The 27853-nt window shown below is 54.6% G+C and overlaps 1 protein-coding gene across 2 annotated transcripts; it reads left to right on the forward strand.

Moving 5' to 3' along the window:
* The first annotated feature begins 3135 nt into the window (after window positions 1–3135).
* SH2B2 (SH2B adaptor protein 2) lies at window positions 3136–26020 on the forward strand. Of its 2 annotated transcripts, none has more exons than XM_015647005.1 (10): window positions 3136–3223; window positions 4100–4229; window positions 12624–13511; window positions 15777–15878; window positions 19375–19466; window positions 21643–21737; window positions 21917–22099; window positions 22228–22421; window positions 23118–23289; window positions 23640–26020. In XM_015647005.1, exons 3-10 carry the CDS (start codon window positions 12651–12653, stop codon window positions 23951–23953), a joined length of 2013 nt encoding a protein of 670 aa, XP_015502491.1. In that variant the 5' UTR covers window positions 3136–3223; window positions 4100–4229; window positions 12624–12650; the 3' UTR covers window positions 23954–26020. The 2 variants fall into 2 exon arrangements, with proteins under 2 accessions (XP_015502491.1, XP_015502492.1); XM_015647006.3 differs by lacking the exon at window positions 3136–3223 and adding an exon at window positions 3367–3459.
* The last annotated feature ends 1833 nt before the right edge of the window (window positions 26021–27853 follow it).

Raw genomic sequence — 27853 nt, forward strand, 5'->3', positions numbered from 1 at the left:
TCTCTTTCCCCCTTTCATCCCTGTGACATCTTCCTCCAATAAATCCTCGCCTTACATCCCATTAGGGACTGCTCCTGGACAATTTGCAGCTGTGACAGCCCAGGAGATGCCTGGGGCCCGTCTGCCTGGCTGACAGCTCACACACACACCCGGCTTTGCGGTGCCTGCCCATGGAATGGTTTCCTGGCTGGGCTGCCCCAGCCACAGCGGGCTCCTAACTCCCCTTCCAGCTTCTTCCCAGGATGTTCAACAAACCCCTTCACCTCCCCTCTCCACCACGGTTTTGTGGCCTCACAACCACAAGGGTTTTGCTAGAAAATCAGCAGCTCCCAGCTCCCTGGATCACCCCCTGGCCGGGCTGGGATGTGGCGAGGATGGAATGGGAGCTGCCCGGAGCTGGCACCGCTCAGATGCCTCCGGGCACAGGATTTCAAGGGCACATCACGCTCCAGCCTGGATGCTGCCAGCAGCCCTCCCCAGCACTGGCTGAGCCACTCACTTGATTCCTTCCAGCAATTTTTTTTTAATTTTTTTTTTTTTTTAAGGCAGCTAATCGCTCCGAGGGAGTCCCGGAGTAACAAGAATTGGCAGGAGAGGGCAGATATTAGGTTTATTCACCACCAGTTTTAAATCATTTAGCATAGCAGGAAAGCCGTGGTTCTACAAGCAACGTGTTCTGCTTTGCTCCTGTCGTGGGTCCTGTGAAAAGATTTTAGTGGTGAGTGGGAACGGGGGTGTCCATGGGGCTCTGCTCTGTGTCTGTGGGGTTGGCACAGGGATGAGCAGGGCCAAAAAATGGAGACAAGGATTTGAGCCAAAGCTCATCCCCGTCTGCAGGAGCTCCCACCAGCTGCAGACTGGGCCTGGTGAAGGATTTTTGTCCCGTTGAAGGCAGCCTGTGGCTTTGGTTTAAAAATAAAGCCTTAAAAAGGCAATTTGGGGAGCTGGCCCGGGGATGCTCTTTGCACAGCAGAACGCAGTTCCTTGGGGATTGCTGAGAAAAGTTGCGGGAGAAGTTAAACTTTCACCCTGGCAATTATTGTAAATCTCTCTGGTCAAGGCCCAGACCTAAAATTAGCCCACGAGCCCTTTTAGAGGTTGGGATTTTTCACTTGATTTTCCAAGTGACCGACTAGCAGTGGAGCAATCTGTGCCCTTCCACACTCCAAGCCCTGGGGTGATTTTTACTTGCAGCCCCCGTGTTTGATGGAAGCAAGGCCAGGCATTCCAGCCTGGTTTTACACATCCTGAAACAAACAGCATCCCATGGAGGGAAGGCAGGAGAGAGCCTGTTGTGTACCAAAGCCTTTGCAACCACAAAGCGCTTTTCCTGGTTCATGAAAGAAATCCCAGCATCCCAGCCCTTCCCTGGGCTCCTGGTTTTGCTCTTAGTGATGGCTGGTAAAATCTAGGAGTCAGTAAAAGCTGGGATGCAGGGGAGAAGCCTCATCCTCTGTGTTCCCTTTAGGATGGTCTGGGTGGTCCCGTGGCGCAGGCATCAGCTCCGTGCAGCTCCCAGCCCTGCTGCCAATCGATAGCGAGTGCAATGAAAACCTTAATGAAATTCCAGCCTGAGAGACTATTGATTGTGTGTTTTCTTTAAAAATGGATATGAATGGGAGAGAGGCTTTTGGAGGAGAGGCAGGGGAAGCAGGGTGGGGAGTGGAAACACATTGCCAGCTGCTGTGGGAGGTGGGTGAAGGTGGGTGGCCCAGGGTCATCTGCACTGAGCAGTGGGATCCAACCTCTGTGTGAGCATCCATTCACCCCCAGAACGTCCCTGCAAAGGGAATCATAGAATGCCAGAAACATTTAATGGTTTGGGTTGGAAGGAACTTTAAAGCTCATCTCATTCTACCCCCTGCCATGGTCAGGGACACCTTCTGCCAGGGCAGGTTGCTCCAAACCCTGCCCAACCTGGCCTTGAAAATGTGACCAGCCAGAAGCAGAAGGGAGAGGATCCACCCGAAATCATCACAAACCCAGCCATAATGGAGAAAATCAAGAGTTCCTGTCCCAGCTGTGCCTCCTCAGCAGTGCTTTTGCACTGTCCACCTCAGCCCATGTTTCATGCTGCTGCCAAAAAGACACCAAAAAAGACAAATGTTCGGGAAGATGCTGCTTTGGGGGAAGAAAAAGCGAAAAATGCATCACTCTGCACGAGCCCTACAACAAATCTCCTTCTTCTCCCCCAGACCAGCCTCTCCCCATATCTCCCCAGAATATACCCATCAAGGTAACAGGATGGTGAGGAAGCATATTAAATAAATAATAATAACAACAATAACGATAAAACCCACTCTTCTCCACCTCTTACATAACCAGCATTGTCTTAATCCTACAGGTACTTCACAGAAGTAAAAAGGATTTGTTCCTCCTGCAAATCCTTTTTTTTCCCTTTTTTTTTTTCTATTTTTTTTTTTAATGGTGACTCATCCTTATCCGCCCCTGGACATGCCATGGGGAGGGTGGGAGGGCTGAGCAAGGTGAGTGTGACCCCCAACTCCATCCCTTAAACCTCTCTGGGCTTCAGTCCCTCTTGTCCTGGAGCTTGATCCATCCTGACCCACCCTGTCCTGGGGTTCGGTCTGTCCTGAATCCCCTGGGAGGAAAAATGCTCTGGGATGGGCCCCGGAATTCATCAGCAGGATGACAAAGGCAGGCAGCGGGTCCAGACCCCCCAGTTCCCCCCGGAGACACTCCGGTCACAGCACCCGGCCTTGTGCCCCCCGGGGATGTGGGGCAGGGGGAAAGATCACCCCAATCCCCTCCCCTGGGACAAACGGTGGGTGATGGATGGCGTGAGAAAGGCTGCAGCCCCTCTTCCAAGCACAGCGGTGCCCCGTGATGCTCTTGGGGGGCCTGAAGACTTGGCACATTGAAAATTTAGGGTGCTGCCCACGGATTTGCGGTGCCCCCGTGAGGGTTGGGCAGCCCGTCCGAGGATGAAGGGCTCTTCCTGAGGATCTGGGGAGCCGCAGGAGGATTCGGGGTGCCTGCTGTGACTGGGGGCGCTCCCGCAGACCCGGCAGCCCGTGGTGGGCTCGGTGTGGCCGGGGTCCCCATCCCGGAGCGCCGGGCGGGGGGCGGCGGGGCCGAGCCGAGCCGAGCCGAGCCGAGCCGAGCCGAGCCGAGCCGAGCCGAGCCGAGCCGAGCCGAGCCGAGCCGAGCCGAGCCGAGCCGAGCCGAGCCGAGCCGAGCCACCAGCAGACAGCGGGGCCGGGTGAGCGCATCCTCCGGTACCGGTACCGGCGGGCGGGGAGGGCCCTTCATTCCCGGTTATCTCCCCCCCCCCCGTTCAGCAGCGGAGACCCCCCCCCCGGGGGGGTCCCGCCCCCCGCCGCTGCGGCGCGGTGCATTCGGGAGGGTTCCCCAGCCGCCCCCTCCCCTCGCACGGCGGGGCCGGGGCCGCCGCCGCCGCCCCCCCGGCTGGGTCACCCCCCCCTGCTCCGGTTCTCGGTGAGCATCGCCGCCTCTCGGGGCGGCCCCGGGCCCCGCGGGGGCCGTGATGGGGCAGACCCGGCTGGGCCCGGGCAGCGGGGGCTGCTGTCTCTGGGGAGCGGGGCTGCAGCGATGGCTCGGGCTCCCCCGGCCCTGGGGGCCCCCCCGGGCCCGGGGGCTGCTCCGGGGACCGGGCTCCGGCCGTGAGGGACTGCCCGGGGGAGGGGGTTTTACCCGGGGCCGCAGCCGTGGGTTGGTTCCCCCCGTGGCTGGGGGGCACAGGCAGCACGCAGCCCCCGCATGGATGCTCCCTTCTTTCCTTCCAGTCAGTATTGTGTGCCCGGGTTTGCACGAGGGGTGCTGCGGAGGGATGGCGGAGGCCCCTCAGGGCTCGGCAGCCCCGGTGCCTGCGGGGCCCCGGGGACAGCCGTGGGGCAGCGGCGGCTCCCGAGCTTCCCCAGCCCCGCTAAGCCTGGGAAGCACCGCGGGAAAGGCCTCGGGAGGCTCGGGGGGACTTTCTGCCCGGCCCTTCTGCTTGTTTGTGGCTTTGGTGAAGTCAGGCCGGAGCCCAGCAGGACTGTGGCTTGGGGGAGGTGAGATGTGCCTGGGGATATTGCTCTGGCTCCAGGGCTTGACAGCCTAAACCTTTGCCTTCCAGGTCCCTCCCTCCAAGTCGATCTGGTACTTCCTTCCAGTGTGGAAATTGATCGGTTGAAGTTATGCGTTTGACCTGCAAGAGCCACGCTGACAGTGCTTCGGGGATCTTGTGAACTGGAACGGGAAAGGAGGTAAAAATCTCTCTGTCCCCCCAGCACCCTGCCCAAAATCCCCCGCGGGCCCCGCTCCTGGGTCTTAGAGAGGATGAGGAGGAGCTGGGGGTGCTCAGCCTGGAGGAAAGGAGGCTCAGGGGGGAACCTTCTCGCTTTCTACAACTGCCTGGAAGGAAGTTGTAGCTAGGTACAGTTGATTAGACAAGAGGAAATGGCATCAAGTTATGCCAGGGGAGGTTTAGTTGGATATTAGGAAAAATCTCTTTGCTGAAAGGGTTGTCAGGCTTCCTAGGGCAGTGGTGGAGTCACCATCCCTGGAGGATTTAACACGTGTGGATGTGGCATTTGGGGACATGGGTTAGTGGTGTCCCAGGCAGTGCTGGGGGATGGTTGGAATGGGTGATCTTGGATATCTTTTCCAAACTAAACGATTCAGTGATTACTCAGAACTCCCCCCCATGAGGATTTTTGGTTTGGTTTGTTGGGAGAGTGGAGAGGAATCGTGTACATCTGGGGATGCCTTTCTATATAGGAATCATCCTCCTAAACCACACAGGCTCTCCCAAAATGCTCAGCCCCTCTTCCTTGGAGGGAGGGCACATTTGTACAGACAGGTGGGTGTGTGCTGCCAGGAGACCTGCTCAGATGGGATGGCAAGTGCCCTTGGACCTTCCCTCTGTGTCCTTCAGTGCTATTTCCCAGTGTCTCACCATCACTGTAACACATCAGAGGAGCCCAGGGCTACCACTGAGTGTTTCCTAGAGAAGCTGCATAATCCCCTCTGCTCCAGCTTGGGGAGTGCACAGGTTTGCCTGCCCTGTGTGGTGTCTCACCCAGCTCAGTGACCAGACCCCCTGTGCCATCAAGGAGGGCGAGTCAGTCCCTGTCTGGTCAAGGCTTTGGGGTTAAAATCACCTCCTTCCTCCCATGTGAGTTCCTTGGTTGGTTCACGGCTGCAGTGGCTGCTTGACTGCCTCTTCTGGCTGATCCTCTGGGCTATCAGATCTGTCCCCTTTTCTCGTGGACTGTGAGCACCCTCATGGCAGCATGGTCTTGTCCAGCATCCTCTTGTCCTTCCTCCTTGGAGGTAGAACACCCGTCTCCAAAAGATGAGGATGTTGCTGGCTAATGCCTTTCCTCTTCCTCCTCCTCTTCTTCCCAGCAGAAGCAGAGAAATGAGATGATGGTTGCACATCTGCTGGCCCTGCTGACTCAGGCTGGCTGGGATGCCCCAGGGCTGTGCTTCCAGCCCTGGGGTTCCTGCATCATTCCCCTCCTGCCTGTGGGTGCCCTCACTTGACCTCAGCTGCTTTCCGTGCCCATGGATGCCAGTGAGGTGGTGGGTTAAAGGTTGGAGGCTTGTCCCTGGCTCAGAGATCCCTTCCTTGTTCAAGCAGAGGGAACCTGGGGGCCCTGCCCTGAGGTGTGCTCCCAGAAATTCAATCCCATCCCACCTGGCTCCTTCAGAGTGGAGAGGAGTTGAGAACACGCTGAAAGGGAAAACTGCATCCCACACCTGATTTTTGCTAAAGGGAGAACCAGAAGGGCTTGGAGAATCTGTTTGCTCTCATGCAGGGTCTGGGTTTGGGATGAGATTTGACTGGAGCCCCACATCCATCCACACCCACAGGTGGGGGACAGGAGAGGGACCCAGCATGCATCCACCCCATGGTCCCAGTGGGAAGATGTCTGTGCCCTGCTCCACTGGATCCTGGCAGCATTTGGACCACAAGAGGGGCTGCAGTGGCACCCCAGAACCCTGGCAAGAGGGATGGCAAAGTTGGACACAGCCTGTGAATCCCTCTGGGGCGGTCATGGCCATGCTGGGTACGAAAGCTCTGCCTGCCCAGGAGCATCCCTGCACAGTGAAGAGAAAAAGGATATTTGAGGTTGGATCTCCAGCCAGGGTTGGCAGCTGTAACAGGGTGTTTTGGCATCATCTGGTTGGGGGGGGGGTGGTGGTTCAAAGCCCACTGGAATTTTTATTTTGCTTAATACACCACTTAAGCAATTAGCAGTGATTGTAGCAGTCCTGGGTGAGGCGCTGGGTAGAATTGAATTTCCCCAGCTCAGATACCATTAGGCAGCAGTTTAAGGCTGTTTGCAGGCGGGTATGAGACAGTGATGCGTGTGGGGAATTAGATCTGCAACGTAAAAAAAATATAATAAGAAAATTTCCTACAGAACTGTGTAACTTTATCTCATGTTTATTATGTGCTGTAATTGAAAAACAATCACAGGGGTTTCTCTGACCTAATGATGGGGGATCCCCAGTGATAACTGTGCTGGATCCATCAGGGTTGGCTTTGTTGAGCATCCACTCAGCTCTCTCCCCAAAAACATCCAAAGAGCTCCTCCATGGCATTTCCCCAGGGCAAGAATAATCTCTTTTTATAGAGTTTGCACTTGCTTTGGGAAGTGCAGTTGTGTTGATGTTGCAGGGCTTTTTCTTTGAATCCCCAGAATTTTGGGTGCATCCAGGGGAGGGGGCAGAGCAGATGTATCTCCTGTTGTTTGGTATTTCTGAGTCCAGGAAGGGTCTGCCCACAGGTACCAGGTCAGTGGTTAATGTGTAACAGGTGTGCAGGACACTGCACCCACAGCACACCAGCCTGGAGGGATGGATGTGCAAATAGTTTCCCAAGGATGGGAAGGTGAGAGGAGGAGGAGGAGAAGGTTTTTGTTGTGGGCTGAGGGGCGGAAGGAAGTCGAGGCTTAGCGAGGGAAATGTGAGATTGCTTGGTTGGGGACAGGGCTTCTGCTGCTCCTCGGGGGAGGCTCTGCTATTGTGGTGGTTAAAAATAGACTTTGGACTGGGTAGTTCTCTGTGGGAAGCTCTCTGGCTGGAGACAGGCACGTGAGGTGGCATCCAAGTGAGGGGGAATGGACAACAGCCTTTGTCCTCCTTCACCTAAAGCTCTGGGTTTTTAACATTCATTTATTTTTTCCAATAGTTTTTCCTTTGGGGCATTGAGGGGGTGTCTCTGCTTTATTCCCAGACACAGCCTCCAAGCCCCAAGCTGCATTCACGATGCCCAGATGCACCAAAGCTTTGCTGATCGTTGTCACTGCAGCCTGGGGACCCTGTTCCCCATGGCTGAGGTGTTCCCCAGGCCCCAAAAAACCAGCAGCTACCCCAACCAGGGTTGAGTGGCTTGGGTGATGCTCTGGCCCCGTGCATGGGCTGGCAGAGTGGCTCCCTGCAAGCTGGATGGAATTACTCAGGGAAAAGATTATCTAAGATCCAGTGGATCTTATCTGTGAACTTGTCTTTATTTTCCAGCAGCTGTCAGCACAGGAGGTACAACATCCTCTGCAGGGGATTTTGGAGAGGAGGGAGAGGAACAACCCTGTGGTCAGAATAGTGGGAAATGGAGAAAATCTCAGGTTTTGCTGGGGAGCTTTCATGGGTCCATCTTTGAGGAGCATTGTTTCCTGTGGGGCTGGAATCAGGATATCACACAGAGCTGTGGGGACACCCTTATGTGCAAGAGGAGGAAAGGTTCATTTCTTGCCCATTTTCTCATCTGAAGATGTGTCCCACCAGCACCTGCACCCCAAAACCTTGTCCTGGCCACCCAGCACTGCTGAGTGCTTTGGGTCATCTGTTTTGAGAGCAGGGCTGGCCAGTGGGGCCCCTCACAGCGCAGCAGAAAAAGGCACAAGGAGTCTTTTCACTCCAGAAAAATGTTTTCTAAGCTGCAGGTGGACCCTGAGGTGCATCTGGGCAGGGATAAAGCAAGCTCCTGCTGAGGGATTGGTTGGAGGGAGGTGGTTTGACTATAAAATTTGAGGCCAAAATGCTGTTCAATTAATATTTTAGTGTGATGGCCAGTAAATGAGAGGAACAAAGAATGTTTCCATTTCTATCTGGTTCAGAGAAGCAGTCTGATTTAAGAGCACAATGGTATAAATAGTACACGGAGTACTGAGGAGCATGGGGAGCAATCAGCTTCTCCCAGCCCAGGGCTGTGGCCGGGGGTCCGGGGGGGTGTGAAAGGCACAAGGCAGGTGACTTCTGCTTTTGTTTTGTTGGTTTTCTCTTCCTCAGCTCAGCCTCTGCCTGCAGTCACAGCTCTAGGGCTAGGAAGGGTCCTCGAGGCGACAAAGGGAGGTCACTTGGTGACACGCTTCAGGTGCCAGCTGTGGAATGAGGGGGAGATCAGCTCCCACGCATCCCTCATCCCGTTGTGCTCGCTCAGTAGGAGCGGGGATGATGTCCCTGCTTCTCTCCCTGCAGCCAGCCCCTTTCGCTGCTCTCCGTCTCCCTCGGGAGCTCGCTGTGTGCCAGGAGCATCAGCTCGGGGGGGCCGGGGGTATCGCCTTGCTCTGCGACCTGCTCGTGACTCGGGGATCTCCTCTGGCACGGCACGCTTAGGTCAGGCGCTTTTCTGGGGGAGCAGGTGCCTGGGTTTCCTCGTGTCATTCCCATGGGATCGCGATGACCAGCTGGGGTTTTGAGTGGCATCGATCTTGCTGGAAACCGAGCAGCCTTGCAGGACTGGGACAGCCGGGGCTGGGCTGGGATCTCCTTCCCCAGGAGCCAGGGTTTTGCTGCACGCCCTCCTGCTCTGCATTTGCCTTTCCCGTTGCTCTCTGGCAGTTTTCCCACACAGGTGGAGGGATGCAGGGATGGAGGGATTCAACCTCCACCAGAAAGTGCTTTTCCCCACTGAGTTTCGGATCACTTTGTCCCAGCCTGGCTGCGCCGGGCGGAAGGGAAACATCTCTTTATTAGGGTTGTTTCCTTAAATAAAGCCATCAGAGGCAGCGCTGGGCAGGCTGCGCTGGGCAGGCTGTGCTGGCCATCCCATGACCGGCCTTGCGCATTCGGGTTATTAACACCTCATTAGATGCTGGTTCCTCCCCACGCCTCTGGTTCAGCAAATCCCAGTGGCTTTGTTGTTGCTCCCTGACTCCTGCTTCACCGGGCGAGTTGTTTTTTTATGGTCTCCTGCGCTTCTGCTGACAGTTTAAATTTCATTTCTTCTTGAGGTCAGTAGCTTTGCTTTGACTTTCAGATTATTCTCTGTGTGTCCACAAACTTGGTGGGAGAGGTGTCCCAAATCACTGCCAGCAGCTGTTTCTCACCTGCCATCCCAGCCTGGGTTTCCACTTGGCAAACCCCAGAAGTTCTTTATTTTTATCTTCTCTTCTTAAATCTTGACTCAGTTTCCCAAATGACAGAGGCAGCAGGCACGGCTCTGCTCTGGGACAAGTTTGGGGACTCGTGCAGGGGGGTTGGGAGCCTGTCACCAGTCTGATGCTGTGGTTGCCACCCCATGGCTTCTTCATGACAACCACCCCACTTTATATATTTATTTTCCTGTCCTCTTGTGTCACCCAGGCCAGGGACTCAAGACTGTGTCCCCTGAGCCAGTTCTGGAGTGGGCTGATGGCACTTCCAAAGGGATCTGACTCCTTAGAAAGGTGCCTGGAGCATGCTGCAACCCTTGGGCTGGCAGGGGATGGCCCTTTCCAAAAAGCAATTGCAGATTTGCTGCTTATTTTCATCGTGAGCTTATTTTCGTCTCCGCTTCCACCGCTCTGCCCGGGGATGCTGTCTGTGGCATGATAAGTTATTTCAAGAAGTGGGGCAGAGCTGTTGGTATGGAGGGGAGTGCAGGCAGCCAGATTAAAGGTAAATCTACACAGATAATTGGGAGCCTGCTTCCTGCAGAAATCAGGTGAATCAGGGGCGGGGATGGCTCTGCAGTCCCAGGGGCTGCCTTTAAACCGCCCCACTGACTCCCAGGCTGTGCTGTTGGATCCTGGCCGGGGGCTCCTGGCTGTGCTCTGGGCAGGGTGGCTTGGATATGCGGCACAGGGTTCGTAATCCCCGCCGCCGCCTCCTCAGACCTGCCAGCTGTCTCTCCTCTAGGCTTCATTTTTATACATTGGCCTTTTAAAGTCTGTCATCCCCATGCAGATGAAAGGAAGATGCTGTGATGCCTCTGCGTGAGTGTCTCGGAGCCTCAGCCCGGCTGCCGTGCCTGGATCTCCTTGAGGCTTTTTGTTTGGGGCTTTATCTTTTTTGAAGTGCCTTTTTTTCCTTCTTCTCTTTTTTCCCCCCCCCTTAACCTCTCAGTGTCTGTTAGCTTGCCATCCCTTGCTTTCAGGCAGGCAGGCCCTGAGCACCAGTTCCTCCTGGAGAGAGGGATGTGGAGCTGTGTTTTCTCCCAAATTCAAGGGAGGGAAACCAGTAAAGCCCCTGGGCTGATACAAATAAACCCATCTCTGAGAGGCTTTCTCTTCCCCCCACAAGCCCCTTCCTGCTCTTTCCCTTAGCACCCTTTCCCTCTCCCTTGCTCTTGCTGTGACTGCTTGGATTGGCAGCAGGAGACTCCTTTTCCATCTCCCTTTTCTCCCCGAGCCCAAATACTCCTGGCCCGTGGCTTGGTGCCAGGGCAGCTCTCAGGCCATGGCAGAGAATTGGGTTGTGAATTTTCAATTCAAAGGGCAGAGTCTTTAAACCCTCTGCTTGGTGATGGATGGATAATTAGGAATTTCATTTGCTGGGCGGGTAACAAACAGCTTTGCATTTTCTGCTGCTTTGCTGATGTCTCTTGGGGAAATTCAGACACTGCTTCTAAACTGCAGGGATGGGTTTTTTCCCAGCTGGCATGGCTCGCTGCTCAGGTCTCTGGGAAAGCCCTGTGATGCTGGGGAGAGCTTTGCCAGGGATTTCTGCAGGGGATGGAGCTCTGCTGCTGTTGTGGGATGTGAGGAGCCAGTGCAGGTCCATGTGTAACCTGTCCTCAGTGCCTCCTTGGCACAGCCAGGGCACTGAGCAGCATCCCTGCCTTAAAGGTGGGAAAAAGCCACATGTATGGTATTTCTGTTGAGATTTTGTTTCCTGTGTGGGTTTCTCCCTGTTTGGGGAGCTTGAGAGCCATTTCCTGGGATGGAGATGCTCCCAGAGAACTCATCTCCATGGGGATGTGCTGGGGATTTGGCAACCGGCTCCTGGCTGGAGCTGCTCTGAATCACAGCCTTCAGGGCTCGTTCCTCCTGGGGTCTGGGCACTGACATGGTTGGGGTCTGGAGGATAAGGAGCAGTTTATGCCAGTCCCCAGTGCCCGCCCCAATCCCGTGGCTTGTGCCGTTCATCCGAGCAGTAATTAATTACCGGCCGTGTGAGCTGCCGGCGGGATACGGCGCGTGATTTATTAGCAGGAGTAATCCCTCGCCAGCAAAAGAGCTGCTCTGTGAATGGAGAGCAGCAAAATCCAGGGAAAGAGCTGCTCTGTGAATGGAGAACAGCAAAACCCGGGGGAACTGTCCTGCCCTTCCAGAACTGGATCCCACAGGCACAATCCCTGCCTGGAGCAGGGCAGCCACAGGCACCCTTGGGCTCGGTGTTTGAGCCAGCTCAGGTGGATTTGCCAAAGTGCTGCCTTTGGAGTGGAGGAAGGAGAGGTGTCTGGACACAGGGAGCAGGTCTTTGGGGTCATGGGCTCAGCAGTGCTCCAGCCAAGGCCCACCAGCACCAGCAGCCATGAGCAGTTTTGGCACTGGGAGGTGATTTTTGAGATGCAGTCACTGCTGGGGCCTCCTGAGGAGGCTGTTCATGCTGCCCAGAGCCAGGCAGAGGTTTGGCAAGTGCAGTATGAGCACCAAGCTGGACTGTGCACATGCCCTGCCAGTCCCACAGTCACTGAGAGAAGGACCAGTGTGGAGGCTGGGAAAAGTGGTGCTTCTCCCAAGGGTTCACAGGGCTAGTCTGCAGCTCCCATCAATTTCTGGTGTGCTCCTGGGTCTGGCTTCTGTTCCTTTTCCCCCTGTACCCAGCCTACTCACTGGCTTCTGCTGAGGACCTGTCCTGGGTTATCTGGTAGCTGATGCTCAGCGGGGAGGGCAAAATCCCAAAATTGATGTGGCAAAGGATGAGGGCCAAGGCAAAGGAACTGGAGAAAGAGAAGGACCAACTGCTGAGTACAGAGAGGAGGGTGCTGTCCTGGGTGGATACTTCCCAGTTCTTCCTCCCCCTACGGAGAGCTGTGCCATGCCCAGGCAGACACAGAGTGAGAGGAATCCTGCAGGCAAATCCCCCTGGGCTCCTCTGCTCAGGGACTCCTTAGTGGTTTCATGAGAAATCAATAATGCTTTTGCATGGTCATAATCGTAAAATAAGTACAATTTATGGCTGCTGCCAGGGCCAAGATTTTTTCCTAGTGGATGAGGTGGAGGGAGAGCGACACACAGACACCTTCCCACAGCATTTTCCTTCGCACTGGAACTGCAGATCAGCTCTGGCATCAGGGCAAGGGGTGACCCCCGTTTTGGGGGTCAGGGTTGTTGTCCATGTCCATACCCCCATTTGGGGATGCAGGGTAAGTTGTCCATGTCCCTGTTTTTGGGGGACAGGATGGGTTGTCCGTGCCACTCTCAGGCCGTGTTCTTGTCCCGCAGCCCGCCGGCAGGTGGAATGGGGCAGCCATGAACGGCGATGCCCTGTGCCAGGAGCCCTCCTCCCCGCTCCCCGACTGGAGGGAGTTCTGCAAGCTGCACGCCCAGGCAGCCGCCGTGGACTTCGCCCAGAAGTTCTGCCAGTTCCTGAAGGAGAACCCCCACTACGACACCCCCGGGGCAGAGACCTCCTTCTCCCACCATTTCACCGCCAACTTCTTGGACATCTTCAGCCTGGAGGTCAGCCGGGTGTTCGTGTCTGACTCGCCCACCAAGTACAACATCGTGCCCTTCGTGGGGCTGCAGAACTGCCACGTCCCCTACGGGCGGGAGGTCACCCCGAGGAAGGAGGAGACATCCACGGAGTCTCTGGACAGCATGGACGCCCCACTGGGCGCCAGCCGCTACCTGACCCCAGCCCAGCAGGTGCAGGCTCACAAGGTCTCCTCCTACGGGCAGTCCCGCAGCTCAGAGGACGTCTCCATCCACGCTGCCGCCAAGCCCAAGTTCAAGAAGGGCTTCTCGCTGAGGAACATGAGCCTGTGCGTGGTGGATGGGATGAAGGAGATGTGGCACCGCAAATCCTCTCCGGAGCCGGGCGCCGAGGCTGCTCTGGGCGGCCGCAGAGCCGAGAGGGAGCCGTGGCCGGCCGGGGGCAAGGAGCCTGGGGACCCTCGGGAGAAATGGACACACAAGCTGCGCCTGTCCAAGGTGCCCTCGTCCAAGGTGGAGCTGGTGGACATCCAGAGGGAGGGGACGCTGCGCTACATGGTGGCCGATGACACGAACTGTGTGGGCAGCTCGCAGTGGCAGAAGTGCCGCCTCCTGCTCCGGAAAGCGGTGAAGGTGGAAGGAGAGAGGTTCCTGCTGGAGTTCTATGTCCCTCCAAAGGTAAGGCTTGGCTTTTGTCCAGCGTTGTTTTTATGAGAAATTCAAGCAGCAGTTGGGCTTTGCTTGGGGCTTTTTTTTTTGTTTCCAAACTGAGCTGGGCTGAAATCCAGTTCTGGTGCAGAGGGAGATCTTGTGCTGTGTGGCTGAGGTGAGAATGGATGAGAAAATGTGCTTGAAACCCATCCAGCCTGCAGGCCAGGATGAACCTTGCACTGTTGGTGTTGGTCTGTGCCTCTCACCTTTTGAGAAAATCTAAAACATGAGTTTAGACTCAAGTGCATCTCTCTGGAGCTCAGCATGGGTAGGGATGGTGGGCATTACTCTGGGCTGGGCTGGACTGGGGGCTTCCCCAGCCCAGGAATGGGGCCTGGCTGGAAGGAAACAGCCCCATGTCCAAGGTGCCCACAAGGCAGCCTATGGAAGAGCTGGAGAGGAATATCTAACAAAGGCATGGAATCATGGGACAAGGTGGAATGGCTTTAAATAGGGATAGGTGGGACATTGGGAAGAAATTCTGCCCTGTGAGGGTGAGGAGGCCCTGGCACAGGCTGCCCACAGAAGCTCTGGCTGCACCTGGATCTCTGGAAGTGTCCAAGGCTAGGTTGGATGGGGCTTGGAGCAGCCTGGGACAATGGAAGGTGTCCTGTTCATGGCAGGGGGTGGAACAGGATTCCTTCCAACCCAACCCATTCCATAATTCTGTGGATGGAGCATCTGATGAAGCCTGGCATATCAGCTGCACCGAAGAGAAAATAAACTTGGGTTAAAATGGAACAACTGCTGCTCTTAAAGCATTTAAGAGAGAGCTCATAGAGGGATTCCTTTTTTAGTGTATCTTGATTTGCCTCTAAAAATCAATTTTGAAATTATTTTATGGCAACTTTTATGAACATTGTCTGCTCTTCTGTTATAATCACACCCCACTTTGGTTTACAGTTTTCTCCTCTCATCCCATCTTGCCTTCCATCTGGCGAATGTAAAAGTGGCACCAGTCTGGCACAGCTGGAAGAAAACTGCTTTTTGCTGCAGCAGCCCACAGTTTTGTTTTTCCATAGACCCCACAAAAAACTATGGCCATGTCTTTAAACCTTTAAAGGGAAGAACTCTCCTGGAGAGGAGGGGGTTGGAATGAGATGATCTTTAAGGTCCCTTCCAATCCAAACCATTCTGTGATTCTGAGACCCTTCTCTGGCTCAGGGGTGAATTATCACCTTGTTTCCTTTCCTTCCGAAGCAGCTGCCGCTTCCTTTCTGACCTTCTCCTGTGCAAACACCAAGATGGAAAAATTCCCCAGGGATGGGCAGAGCCTTGCACGGCTGAGACGTGTCTGCAGGCAGAACTGGGGCTCTGGGACTGGCAAAAACGAAACATCCTGCAAGGGAGAAAGCAGTTTCTGTTCTGTCTTGGATTTATTTATTTTTGTTTCCCAATAAAAATGGGAACTGAGCCCGTTATTGGTAACTTGCAGCCAGGAGCTCCTTGCTGGCCTCATCCCACCCACTGCACCCAAGGCACCAGGCACAGGTTTTGGTGACTGAATCTCATCTCTGCTTCCTGCAGCTGCAATGCTCCAAATCCCAGAGCCCTGGAGGGGACCAGCCCTGGAGAGTAGCTCTGCGAGCTCCTTTGTGGGGATTTGTTATAATTAAAACAAATATCTGGGGAATTTGTTGCTCAGCAAACACTTGGAGTGGGAGGCACCGGGTCTTGCCTCCCCACCGAGGCTACAGCGGGTGCCAGGGGCCCTGGGGGAAATTAATTTTTCTTTATTTTAATGTAATTAAAATTCCCTGCATGGCTGAGGCTGCTGTGTTGGAACTGCTTGGTTGAAATGCTGCTCCTGTGCTGGAGAACTGGGGCTGTGTTTCCGCATGGGCAGCATCCCCCGTCAGACAGCACAGCTCTCTCCATCGGGAGAGGGTTGAAAATGGAGAGAAATTAAGTGGTGTTGGCAGAGCTGGCACATCAGCCTGTGCTGGAGCAAGGAGGATGGCTTGGCAGTTAAAAGCACCTCCCTGTCTTCCACTGGGCCTCCTCTTGGTTTAATTCACAGAGCTCAGAGTTATCAGGCACAGGAGGGAAATCAATGCTGTTTATCCCTTCCCTGTAATAACCACACAGGCTGAGCTGATCTTGCCTCTGAGAGCTCTGCTGCATTGTCCCCAGGGACAGTTTGATTCAATTGAGTGACCTTTTTTTTTTTTTTTTTTAATTCATTGATTTCTTTTAATTTATTTTCTTTGGGTTTTTTTTTTGTTTTCTCAGGCTTCCAAACCCAAGGTGAGCATCCCTCTTTCAGCCATCATCGAGGTACGCACCACCATGCCCCTGGAGATGCCTGACAAAGACAACACCTTCGTCCTAAAGGTGAGGGCAGGGTGTGGATCCCTACAGGAACGCCCTTTGCACCTGCACCCTGCACTGCAGGAGGCTCAGTCCCCAAAGGGATCCTTGCCAACAGCATGAATGCTCCCCACAGGATCCCTGTGACCCCAGCTGACACTAGGGGTGTTTTGGGATCAAGCTGTTTGGCTTTCACCGTGGGGTTTGGCTTCTCAGTGTTTCCAGGAGATGGGATAAATCAGTGACCTGAGACAACCTGCAAGGGAAAATGGTCCTTGGTGCAGCTGCTTGTGGTTTTGTGGCTGCTGCTGTCCCTCATCGGTGACGTGTGGTGGCTGTTTCATTGTCACAATGTGATGGTCCTTAGTGTTGTGGTCTGGTTGATGAGGTGGCATCTGGTCAAAGGTTGGACTTGATGATCTTGGAGGTCTTTTCCAGCCTTAGTGATTCCATGGGAACAGCTCTGTGTGGCCAGTAAGACCCTGGGGATCAGCCAGGCATGAGCAGAGAGTAGTAAAAGTCTCTTCCTTCAGAATTTTCCATATTATGTATTTATTAGCTCAGTGCTGCCTTTTGCTCTGCTGGAAGACAACAGCCTGTCATGGCAAATCAGGGCTGCATTTTGCAGGGTCTTGGACACCACGATGAAGATGGACCTCTGGATTTTGAGCCTCTTCTCAACAAACAGCTCTCCTTGATGCCTCTCCCCAAGAGCATGTGGCACAGCAGAGCAGAGAGGCCAGGCCTCCCAGCTGAATGAACCTGCTTGAAAACTATGAAAGGAAAAGAGGGGGGAAACTGAGCCTGGCTTTGTGAAAGCTCTAAATCCACCTGGCCCCAGCACGCATTCCCAGGGGAAATTTCTTTCCATCGAATCCAGCTCCTTGTCAAGGTCACACAGCTTCTCCTTTCCCCCAAGGGCTTCTTGCTCTTCAGCCTCAGCAGTGGTCAGTGTCCACCATGGGCACAGAGGCTCTTTCAGCTGTTGTTTGCTGTGCCTCAAAGGCCAACCTCAAGTGTCTTCTGTCTTCCAGACTGACCAGCCCAAGGTCCTCCTTGCTTTCCTTGCAGGCTCTGGAGATTTAACACCCCAAAGTGTACATGGCCCAGAGCAGAAGGATTGCTTCTCCTTTCCTCTTCCTCTCTGTCCAGCCCAAGCTGATGCAGTTGCTTTCCTCATGGCACGACGATGATGGTGTTGACTCACACGCAGCCTGTGGGCTGGTGTAACTCTGGGATGATTTTTGCAGAACTGCTCCCCAGTCACGGTTCCCCAGCCTGCACACCCACGGCGATCGCTGTGAGCCCAGGGCTCACCCTGTCCTTGAGCTGGAGGCTGGTTTCAGCTTTTTCTTCCACTTCAGCTTTGACAAGTTCATTTGAATTCTTGCCTGATCCTCCAACACACTTGCAGTGTGATGTCATCCATGAATTGATCAGGTATCCTTGCATTCTTTTGTCCTCATCACTGAGGAGCACACACAGAGAGCCTTTGATGGGGAGCACATCCCTCAGCTTTGACCACTGGCCATGATAACCCATCAGCCACCAATCTCTGCTCTTGGAATGTGGCTTATCAACTACTTGTCACATTTTCTAGACCCCCTTACAAGCCCCACCTCAAATATGTCACATCAGTGTCCAAAGCAACACCCAGGATGTGCTGCTGCTTCTCCCTATCCCTGGGGCTGTCACGAGCATGAGCAGATGGGCTTAGTGATGACAGATCCCTTCTGGGAGCTTTCAGTTCTGGGATGCCTCCTAGGTGCCTGTGAGGGTTGGTTTCTCTGGTTGCTGATGGAAACTTCTGAAGGAAAATTCTGCACTTGCCTTCTTCCCATCTTCTGAAGCTAGACATGTTCACTCCCACTGCTAACAGCTTGGTGACTCCTTCAGCCATTCCTTTAATGCCCTTCTGGAATGCTCCAAACCCTGCCAGCTGGAAAATACCTGCTTTACCAGGTACCTCCTGCTCCTGCCCTATCCTGGCTCTCACCCTGCCACAGGGGAATTGATCACAGTCGATCCTTTGAGTGAGCTGAGGCAGCAAGCACAGCATGGAGCCACCCCATCCAGGCTTTGCTCTCCCCTCCCAGCTGTTGGCACAGGATGCTGTTCCCGTTTTCTCACATCCACTGTTATTTGTGGCTCATTTTCTGCCCAGGTCCTTCTCACTGGGGCATCTTTCTGCTCTCCCATTCCCCCTTTGCTGGCTGGACTTGCAGAGGAGGTGGGCAAGCTGGGTGCTGTGGTTTCCCTTCCCATGTGATGTGGAGCCCAGTCTCAACCTTCACACGCAACACACAGGTTATGATGGGTGGAAAAGCCCCTGCCTCGTTTAGAGAGGCCACACTGAAATAGTTTCTTCCAGACTGCCTAAAAATGAGCAGTCAGCGTGTCCCCAGAGCCCATCAGACACCAAGCACATGCAGTTTTTTCCATTGCACAAGCAGGTGCTTGCAAAATACCCAGACCCTGCACGTGCTTTGCTTGCTGTCATGCTCTGCATGAGTGAGCAGCCCCATCTCCCACGTCAGCTTCATGCCTTGCCCTCAAAAAGCCAGAGAAGATCCTTAAGTTAAACGAACTGGGGAGGGGGATCTTTGCTACTCCCCTTCACCTCTGCTCAGGACAGGGTCCAGGCCACTGCTCAGCCCCAGCCAGGGCTCTGCTCCCTGCCCTCCCTGCTTATTTTCAGGACGGTGATTCAGTTGTTTGTGATTAATTGAATTTGCTTGGAGGTTGTCTCAGCTGGCAATGCGACACCCTCCTGGAGTCAGGGCTGCTCTGCCACCTCAGGAACACAATGTTTAAGGCTCCATGAGGGATGCAGGGAAACCTGCCAGAGGCACACACCATCCCATGGCATCTGAGTCCACTGATGTGGAGCTTCTGCCTGGCCCCGGAGAGGCACAGCTCCTTTGGGCTGGACAGTTTGGAGGCTCTTCTGCATCCTAATTTTTATTTTATTTTCTTTTTCTTTTTCCTGTGAAAGGGAGTTTCTCTCCCATTCTGTTGCAATCAGAAGTCAGAAGCCTTATGGACCAGTAGGCAGAAAAGACAATGGAGGAGATGTTTAAAACTCCAGGGTTTTGGAGCATAGAGCAGTGTGGCTTCTGCTATACCTATGCAGAGCTAGTTTTGGGGGGACACAGAGGTGCCCCAGGAGTGAGGAGTGCTGTCTGTGCTTGGGCACAGTGCCATGTACCCCAATGCTGCCAGCCAGGTGTGTTTTTTCCATGGAGGTTGTAAAAACCTTGTAAAAAAACTTGTATTTGCTGATAACAGTGGGGTGGGGTTTTCCTTTGAGCTCCAGATTTGGTCAGGGGTTCATCTTGGATGCATCTCTGTGGGTCAGCCCTTGGAACTCCTGTGCTGGGATGGGGTGGGACACTGATGCTCTCCTGCTCAGCTGAGGTGCTGTTCAGGGGTCTGGCTGGGATGTGGGGTGTGTTTTGCCTCAGGGTTGGGGGCCAGCACCCCAGCACAGCTGACTCCATCCATCCCACATGGCCTGCAGGTGGAGAATGGGGCCGAGTACATCCTGGAGACCATCGACTCCCTGCAGAAGCACTCGTGGGTGGCCGATATCCAGGACTGCATCGACCCTGGGTAAGGATTGCTGGGGAAGGGGCTCTGTGGGGCCAAGCTGTGCTGCCTGAGCACAGGCTGTTACCCAGATGCAATTTTTGCTGCTTGGGTTGTCACAGGAAGTGCCCAACTCACACCAGCAGAGGTTCTGGAGGTAGTTAGCAGCCTGTGTCTGCCAAGGGTGCAGAGCACTGGCCACCTGTCCACCCTTCTCTGCCCCACATCCCCTCAGCCTGGCAGAGGCAGCTGACCTGGGAACAGAGCCTCAAAGCAGGAAGTTCCTAACACCCACCTTCTGAAGCTTTTATACCATATTTGAGCTATTTACTGTGTCTTTTTCCAGCTTAGCATCCACAATATATTTAAGATTCTGCTGGTTGAACTGATTTATTTGTATTTCTCTCACAGTGGCATCAGTGTTGTCATTGGAGTCATAACTCAGCCAAAACTTCTCATCTGCTGTTTCATCAGCACGTGCAGCAAGTTGTGTTGGGGAGGTTTGTGTGCCTGGTGCTGCTGCCCTTCAGCTGGCTTAGACAGGCCCAGCCTCAGGGGAAACCCTGGCTTTGCCTTTCTTGGCAGAGTTTTGGAAAAACCAGGTGCCCACGCTTGTAGCAGTGAAAACATCAAGCAAACGTAGAACAGAGGCTTGGAGAGGCTCCTGCTCCCTCCAGGCTGCCTTTGCCCCCTTCTGCTAGAGAGAGGCATTTGGTCACCATGGAGGCTGCATCTCACAGAGAGGATGCACTGGTGCACTCCAGATCTTTGCTCCTTTTGGTGTTTTCTGAAATCTGTAATTCATTGGCATGGATTGCCCAGAAAAGCTGTGATTGCCCCATCCCTGGAAGCATCCAATGCCAGGACAGGGTTTGGAACAACCTGGGATAAGGGAAGGTGTCCCTGCCCGTGGTAAGGGGGTGGAATGAGATGAGCTTTAAATTCCCTTCCAACCCACACCATTCTGTGATTCTGCAACTCAAGAAGCACTGCTGGGGTTGAGCTGCTGATGTGAGGCTGGGAAAAGGCCTTTTTTTCCTCAGTCCATGTTTCAGTGCTGGTTTTCCAGCTGGAGTTGAGCACCACGGCCGTGCTGCCCTCGAGCCACCGCAGGAGCTGCCGGCATCCCCGCGCCAGCCCCTCTCTCTGCCCCTGGCAGCCTCCCAGCCCTTTCTGTTTGCTTAGCACCCAGCACCGTCCCGCTCTGGCCTCCGGACGTGACTGCAAAGCAAATAATAATGAACTCCAGAGCAAATAATAATGAGCTGTTTAATACACCGACACACACGCTCGGTGCCAAGAGCGAATTCTCAATCAGCTCCCGATGCTTTTGCCAAGGGCTGCGTGCTGGAGCCGCTGCGTGAGCGCCCAGCGACGGCTTTTCTGCAGAGCAGTGTTGGTTTTGGTTTCCTTCCTCCCTTCTTGTTTTTAACTGGCTGCAGCTGAATGATTCCCAATGGCTGATTCATTTACTGGCCACTAAATAACTCAGCAGCTCACAGGGAGCTGTTGCCACCGACGCAGCCGCTTCCCCGCTGCCTGTGCCCACGTGGCCCGTGTGAAGCAAGAGCAGCCAAGTGCTGTGGGCAGCTCTGGACTCTTGCTGGTGGCTGGGATAAAAATAGGATGTGGAGCAAGTTGGAAGCTTGTGCAAGAAGGGTGCTGAAGTGCACGGGGAGGGCCAGCAACAGGGATGCTCTGAGTGGCTCCCTGGCTCTATTCCCACTTGCTGTCCTGCTCCAGGCCTCCTCACTTAGTGTTTTATGTCTTTTAGGGATGTAATCCCCGTGGGTGGGTAATTCCCTTTGCAGAGGGGGAAAGTGAAAGCGTCCTCGGGTGGAAGTTGGTGCTGGGAGGGTGTGTGGGTGCAGAGCAAAGCACTGAGAGTCAAGGTAACAGCTTTCCTTCCAAACCCACAAGGCTGCAGCAAAATCCTGCAGCTGGAACTGACCGGCATGAAAACTGTGTGGGCTTTCAAGGGTTTAATTTCTCCCATGCTGGTTTCTCACACCCAAAAGTCATGTTTGGTGGCTGCTGTGCCTTTCAGTGCTCTTGGTGCAATGGCAACCCCTTGAGAGGAATTCAGGAGCAATAGGATGTGTTATTGGATCCCACTGGAATTTTGTTTGGCTGAGTCCCCATTCCATGCCAGTGAGTAGAGGTGCCACATGTGTGTGTCTCTGTCTGTGCTCTCCTCCAGGGACAGTGGGGATGACATTGAGCTGGTGTCCTGTGCACAGGGAGCCTGTCTGCCAGGCAGGACAACCTCATCCAGCTGCGAGTTCCTGAATGATGGTAAGGAACATCTGGGAAAGTCTGGGAGTCCCTCAGAGCCATAACCTAGGCCTCAGGTGTCTCTAAGATCCAGGAGTATCCAACACAGTCACCTGCAGAGCAGGACAACCCCCAGCTTTGCCCAGTAAGGGTGGGTGAAGCTGAGCCACAAACTCATCCCTCTGCAATTTCCCTTCCAGAGGCACCCAGGCCACCAGACAGATGTGCCCTGCCCAGTGGTCACAACACTGCCGTGGCCACCGCTGTCCCCGTGCCCCAGGGCCGGGGCAGGGACTCCCTGGGGGAGCTCCTCACCCACGTCCCACTGGAAAGCTTCCTGCAGACGCTGGAATCCTCCCCCACCGCTGGTGGGCATCTCACAGGTACTGGGATGCAGGATGCAGCCCCAGCATCTCACTCTGGAGGGTGCCCAGAGGGAGAGGAGGAGGGGGCAGGAGGAGAGGGGGTGATGTTCGGGTGCTCCCTAAAAACCTGCTGTCCCTGCGGGCAGGGGAGGACAGTGAGGCTGAAGCTGAGATCAACCTGTCTGACTTCCCCTGGTTCCACGGGACTCTGTCACGGATCAAGGCAGCCCAGCTGGTGCTCTTCGGGGGCGCCCGCAGTCACGGATTGTTCGTCATCCGGCAGAGCGAGACACGGCCGGGGGAGTACGTGCTGACCTTCAACTTCCAGGGCAAAGCCAAGGTGGGTGTCCTCTGCTTCTCTGTCAGTGTTAGTACCAGCCCTGTCCAACACCTCAGGTTCCTTCTTGCTCTGTGGGTGACCCCAAATGCAGCAGCTCTGACCCCAAACCCCAGCAGGGCATCCCTCAGGGCCACCTGTCCTTGTGCCCCAAGACCCCTTTGCATCCTGACCAGCCCCTTCTACACTTTCCCAACTGGATCAGTCACATGAGCATATGGATAAATACCCCATGGGGGCTCATGTAGCCTGGCACACCTTCCCCTGCCCTCTCCTTGTCTGTTCTGTGTTCTGAAGCACACAGATGCACTATGAAAAACCAACCACGAGCACTTGTTAGCTGGGTCTCTTTTCTAGCAGAGATTGCCTGTTTTTGTCACCTTGCAGGAAGCAGTTCAGGTGGGCTAGAGACTTCCCCAGTCTGTCTGTGACCCCGGGATCAGAGCTTCGGCTGCCCCTGCTTGTAACCAGACACCCTTTTCTGTGTGTTTCTTTATGGTATTCATCCCTAAGAGGGGTCAAACTTCTCCTGAGGCTGCAGCAAGTGGGGTTTTACAGGAAACACCCTGCAGCAGGGTGAACACAACAATCCTGTTAGGAGCAAGCCTCTCTTGGCTGATGGAGGTGGCTTCTGCAGATTGCAAGGGTGGGTCTCACCCTCATGACCCCCAGCTCACCCCCTGCCCCCTGCACTTGCAGCACCTGCGCCTGTCGCTGAACGAGAGCGGGCAGTGCCACGTGCAGCACCTCTGGTTCCAGACCATCTTTGACATGCTGCGCCACTTCCACACACACCCCATCCCGCTGGAGTCGGGCGGCGCCGCCGACATCACCCTCCGCAGCTACGTGGTGGCCCAGAGCCCGCAGCCTGGTAGGTGCCTGGGCTGGGCAGGGCTGGGATCTTGTGTGGGACAGATCCAGGGGATTCCCTCCCTAAAGCAGTGCCCTGCTGATGCCTCTGGAGATGTGCCAGGCTGGGTGTCACCTGCTGAAGGCAGGGCTGTGTTGGCGTGACCCCCTGTCCCCTGGCTCTGGCAGGAGAGCAGCAGAGAGGTCTGCAAGGCTCGGAGTGTCCCGCTGTGCTGGGAGAGAGCGGGGAGGAGGGTTGGAGAACAGGGTCAAGGATATGGAGAGGGGGTGTGGGAAGGTACAGGGAGGGAGAGAGAGGGGGCTGAGCCCGCAGACAGCACAGGAGGGGTCAAGCTCCTGTTTCCCTTGCAGACACCGGCCCCCCACCACCCCTCGTGTCACAGCCACCAAGCTGCCGGGTCGACGTGCCACCTCCACACTACTTCTGCAGCACAGCACCCACGGGCCCGCCAGTGCCACCACCTGCTGAGGGGGTGGCTGTGGCCCCCACTGTCCCTGTCCCCGCACCCTACCACCGCCTGGAGGGTGCCCTGGGCCCCCGGAGCCGCAGCGACAGCGCCGAACGCCAGCCGGAGCCTCCAGCCGCCAGTGCCGAGGACTACCACGAGGCTGACAGCGCCCGGAGCCGGACCCGGGCGGTGGAAAACCAGTACTCCTTCTACTGAGCCCCCTGTGCTGGGGGCTGGATGGTGGGGGGAGCAGGGCAGCTGTGCCCCTCACCGCTGCACCGGCCTCGCCACCTCCTCCTGCCACCACCAGCGACCCAGCTGGGACATCCTCCTCGCTCCCTGCTGCTTTGGGGAGCTGTGTCAGCAGTGGGCAATGTCCCAGCTGGACCTGGCACCAACCCCAGGGTTGGGGCAGTGCTGGGGGTATGGGAGGCTGAAAGAGTCAGTGCCATTTTAGAGCTTGCAGCCTCTTCTTCCCTCTGGACCAAGAGCTCTCCCAGGGCCGAGCTGGGCTCCCTGCATCTCCCCCTGGGTGTGATCATTGTGGGATGGCACCCACAGCTGTGACAGGCTCCATCCTCCAAAGCACCTTGGCATGTCCCCACTGGGGCGAGAGCTCAGCATGGCCAACATCCTTCTGGCACCATCGCCCTGCAAACCAGCTGCTGACGGACTCTGGCATTTTGGGATGAGCATGGAAATGTCAGATCTCCATGAAGAGACTCTTCTTGAACATGTGGATCACTGAGAGGGCGCTGCTGCAGAGGCCTGAGGGTTTATCTGGGCTGGCTTTTGGGCTCCCTCTGGGGCATGTGTTTCCTAGACTCTGACAGAAGAAGGTTTTTGTCCAGAGCTTAATGTATGGCATTCAAGGAAGGGTTTTCCTGCTGTCCTGCCTTTTCTGTTCCTTTGTTTCCTTTCTCTCTTTGCTGTACCAACAGAGAATCCCTGGATAACCCTTTCTTCCTCCCTCTCGTCCTTGATTTTTCAAAACTTAAGCTCTCCACAAGGGCATCAGCCTTCTGCCTGCTCTCTGCCACAGCTGGGCAATATTTTCCACTGCTCAAGGCAAACCTTGAAAAAATACCTCTTTACATCAGTTTTTGGTTATTTGGGATGTCTTGAGGGGTCAGGCAGAGGCCAGGGCTTGTGTCCAGAGGTGAGAGACAGCTTTGCCTTGCAGGTAAAAGCAGGTATTCCTGCTTGGCTGGGCTCCCAGGGATAAAAACACTACATTGATTCTTTTCCAAGAGGTCATGGAAGCCCTGAGGATGTTTTTATAAGCCAGGGTTTGTGCCTGTGGGGGCTGGGAAGGGCAGCTTTGCTTGCAGACAAAGTGTTTGCATGTCCCCCTTGGTTTGGCTGACACAGCTTGTCTTACCGAGCACCAGGACTCCTGGTGTGGCAGTGACAGGAGTGACAGTGCTCACAGGACCTGAGCCAGGTGCCTTTGGAGTGTCTGGACAGGTCTCCAGGTAGAGCAGACCCCACCATACCCAGATAGAAGTTACCACTTAGTTAAAAGAGGTACAAGCCAAGCCACAACCTCAAAAAAAAAAAAAAAACAAAACAAAACAAAAAGCCTTGAATTTGCGTGGAATTGGGTTTGGCCAAATTTTTATTTATTAGGTGCCTTCTTTCCTGAGCTAGCAAAGCATGTCCCCAGTGCTTGACTCACGTGTGCCTCCTGCTTCAAGAGGACAGGGGAGGTGTCTTCTGTGATGTGAGAGCTGCCTTTTTGGCCCATGGATGTATGATATGAGGCCTGGTGGATCCCATTCCTGGAGCAAATGCCAGCTTCTCCCCAAACACACGGCCCTTCAGAGGGCAGCAGGAGCAGTTTGCTCTGTTGAGGATATTTCTCCTTCCTCAGCCCCGCTAAAACACAGCTCAGAGGAGCAGGGAGAGGCTGGGTGCTCTGGGTTCATGGGTTTAACACATGGTGGATGAGGGGAGATCTCCAGATCTGATACAGACATGGTCACTGGTTCTTCCCTGAGGCTCCAAGGGTGGGATCCAGAAGGCTGGATGGGAGGACTGCCTTACAGACCTTCAGATATTGGCTTTGTTTCTCACTTTCTGTGTCACAGGATAGGAAAAGGAGGGGGAAGCAATGATCTGCAAGCAAAAAATGTTAATTTGTAAATAGGGAAGAGTCTGGAAGAGTTTACTGTTGTGTAGAATAAATTAATTTTATTTAAAAAAAGAAAGGGGAGGGGGGACTTGTTAAACAAATGGAGAACTCGAGTTCCGGTTTTAAAATAAAATCACTTGCAAAAACAACAGCATGTGAGCAAGAGCTTGGGGCTTTGCTGGATTTGCTACATAAAAAAAAAAAAAAAAGGAAAAACAGAGGGAGGATGCTGTCATGTCTCATGTGTGCAGACCTCGTTGCTATCTCTGGTTAGTTGGGGCCAGGCTCGGTCTGTCTCTGCCCGCTGGAGTGCACTGAGAGAAGAGGAAGGGAGCAGAGAGCTCTCTCTTCTGCTGAGCAGAGGGAAGAGGAGGGTGGGTCCAGGCTGTACAGGACAAGGTTTCCTCTCCTCCTCCCTGTTATTTATTTTGTCTGGTTAGTCAGTAGTGCAAGTCAGTGGTCCAGCCCCCAGGCAGCAGGATAACAGGGAATGAGCAGCCCTGGGCTGTGAAGTTGCTGTTCCCTTGCTAAAGGCCTGTGCTAGCATCTCCCAGCAGCTCCCCATGGCCTGTCATTCCCCCTCCTCTGCCTTCATCTCTCCTGGGAGACTGTGCCTCATGCTCTGACGTTGTATGTCTTTCTAGTGTGCTCTTTTCTGCTGAGAATCCCCTGGGAAAACTGGAGCATTGTCCCAGACTGTACTGTGACAGCTAAGCAGTGACAGACGCAGCTAACACATGGCTTTTGGGGGGGTGGAGGGAGCTGCTCAGCTCGGTAATCAGGCCATGGTTGTGTCATGATCCATTCACAAAAACATTCCCTCCCCAAAAGTCAGCAGAGCCTTTTCACCGCTCCTGGAGAGCTCATCCATCAGGAGCTGGGCAGCTGGGGAGGTGACACTGAGGGCTGTGCCTTCGGGACAGCTGCTCCTCCTGCCTCACAGAAAGCCATTCACACCTCAGCTTATTAGCAAATTGACTAATTACAGCATCAGTCTTGCTGGAAAACATCCCTTTCCTTTCACAGGGTGCCTGGAAGGGCAGGGGCAGGACAAAACAGCATCTAACGAAGAGATTTGATGGTGAAACAAAGGGAAAGCACCCTCAGCGTGTGGGCTGGATTCCATGCCAGCACTGCCCTCTGCCCAGGGCTGGAGAAGGACTGGGATGCAGGGATGCTGGACTGGGCTGCAGAGATGCTGCTGCTGAGCTGTGCCCTGGCACATACCATGAACAGGACAAAAATGCGAAGAGATTTCAGCAGTGCAGCTGCCCACGTTTCACGTGGGTGTTGGAGCTCCTGCCTGACGTGCAGGGTCTGTCTCAGCAAAGGATTGCAGAGCTTCCAGAAGGATCCCTTTGGTAGGAGAACTCAGAAACACAAATGAGCTTCTTTGATAAAGATCAGGGAGTTTTGTTGTTTGGCTCTCGACCTATGAGAACACTACCCTGTTCTAATGCAAATCTGCTGGCCCCAGTAAGCCCAGTCCTGCCCAGATCCCAGCCTGGCACTCTGATTTTGTGGGCTTTGTATTTTGATGAAATAGTTTCTATTTTTGTATGGCCTAAGTAACTGTCTTGCCCCACTCCCCAGATTTTTTAAAAGTAAATCGTGCAGAATACAGCAAGGGTCTGCACCAGCTCCCTAGATGCGTAGTTTGAGAGTGAGATGTTCCCAGGTCTCTATCCCTACGGTTTTTGAAGGCTCTGCTGGATGACAGGCAAGCTGCCTGGTTGTTTCCTGGGGCTGTGAGCTGTGACTGGAACAAGCCACGTTCTGGGCAAGTGAGTCCAGCTGCTCCTTGCAGCCCTCAGGCTGCCATTCTGCCTTCCTCCCATGGGGACTGGCACGGGACAGCCAAGTCCTGGCAGCTCATCATTCACAGCCCTGCTGTGGGAAGCTGTGTGTTTGGAGAGGTGGCTGTGAGGAAGAAATGGGGCGAAACGCTAGGGATTAATTGTGCTTAGGACTCAGCAGAGGAA

This window comes from Parus major, chromosome 19 (genome assembly GCF_001522545.3).
Source record: "Parus major isolate Abel chromosome 19, Parus_major1.1, whole genome shotgun sequence".
Taxonomy (NCBI): domain Eukaryota; kingdom Metazoa; phylum Chordata; class Aves; order Passeriformes; family Paridae; genus Parus; species Parus major.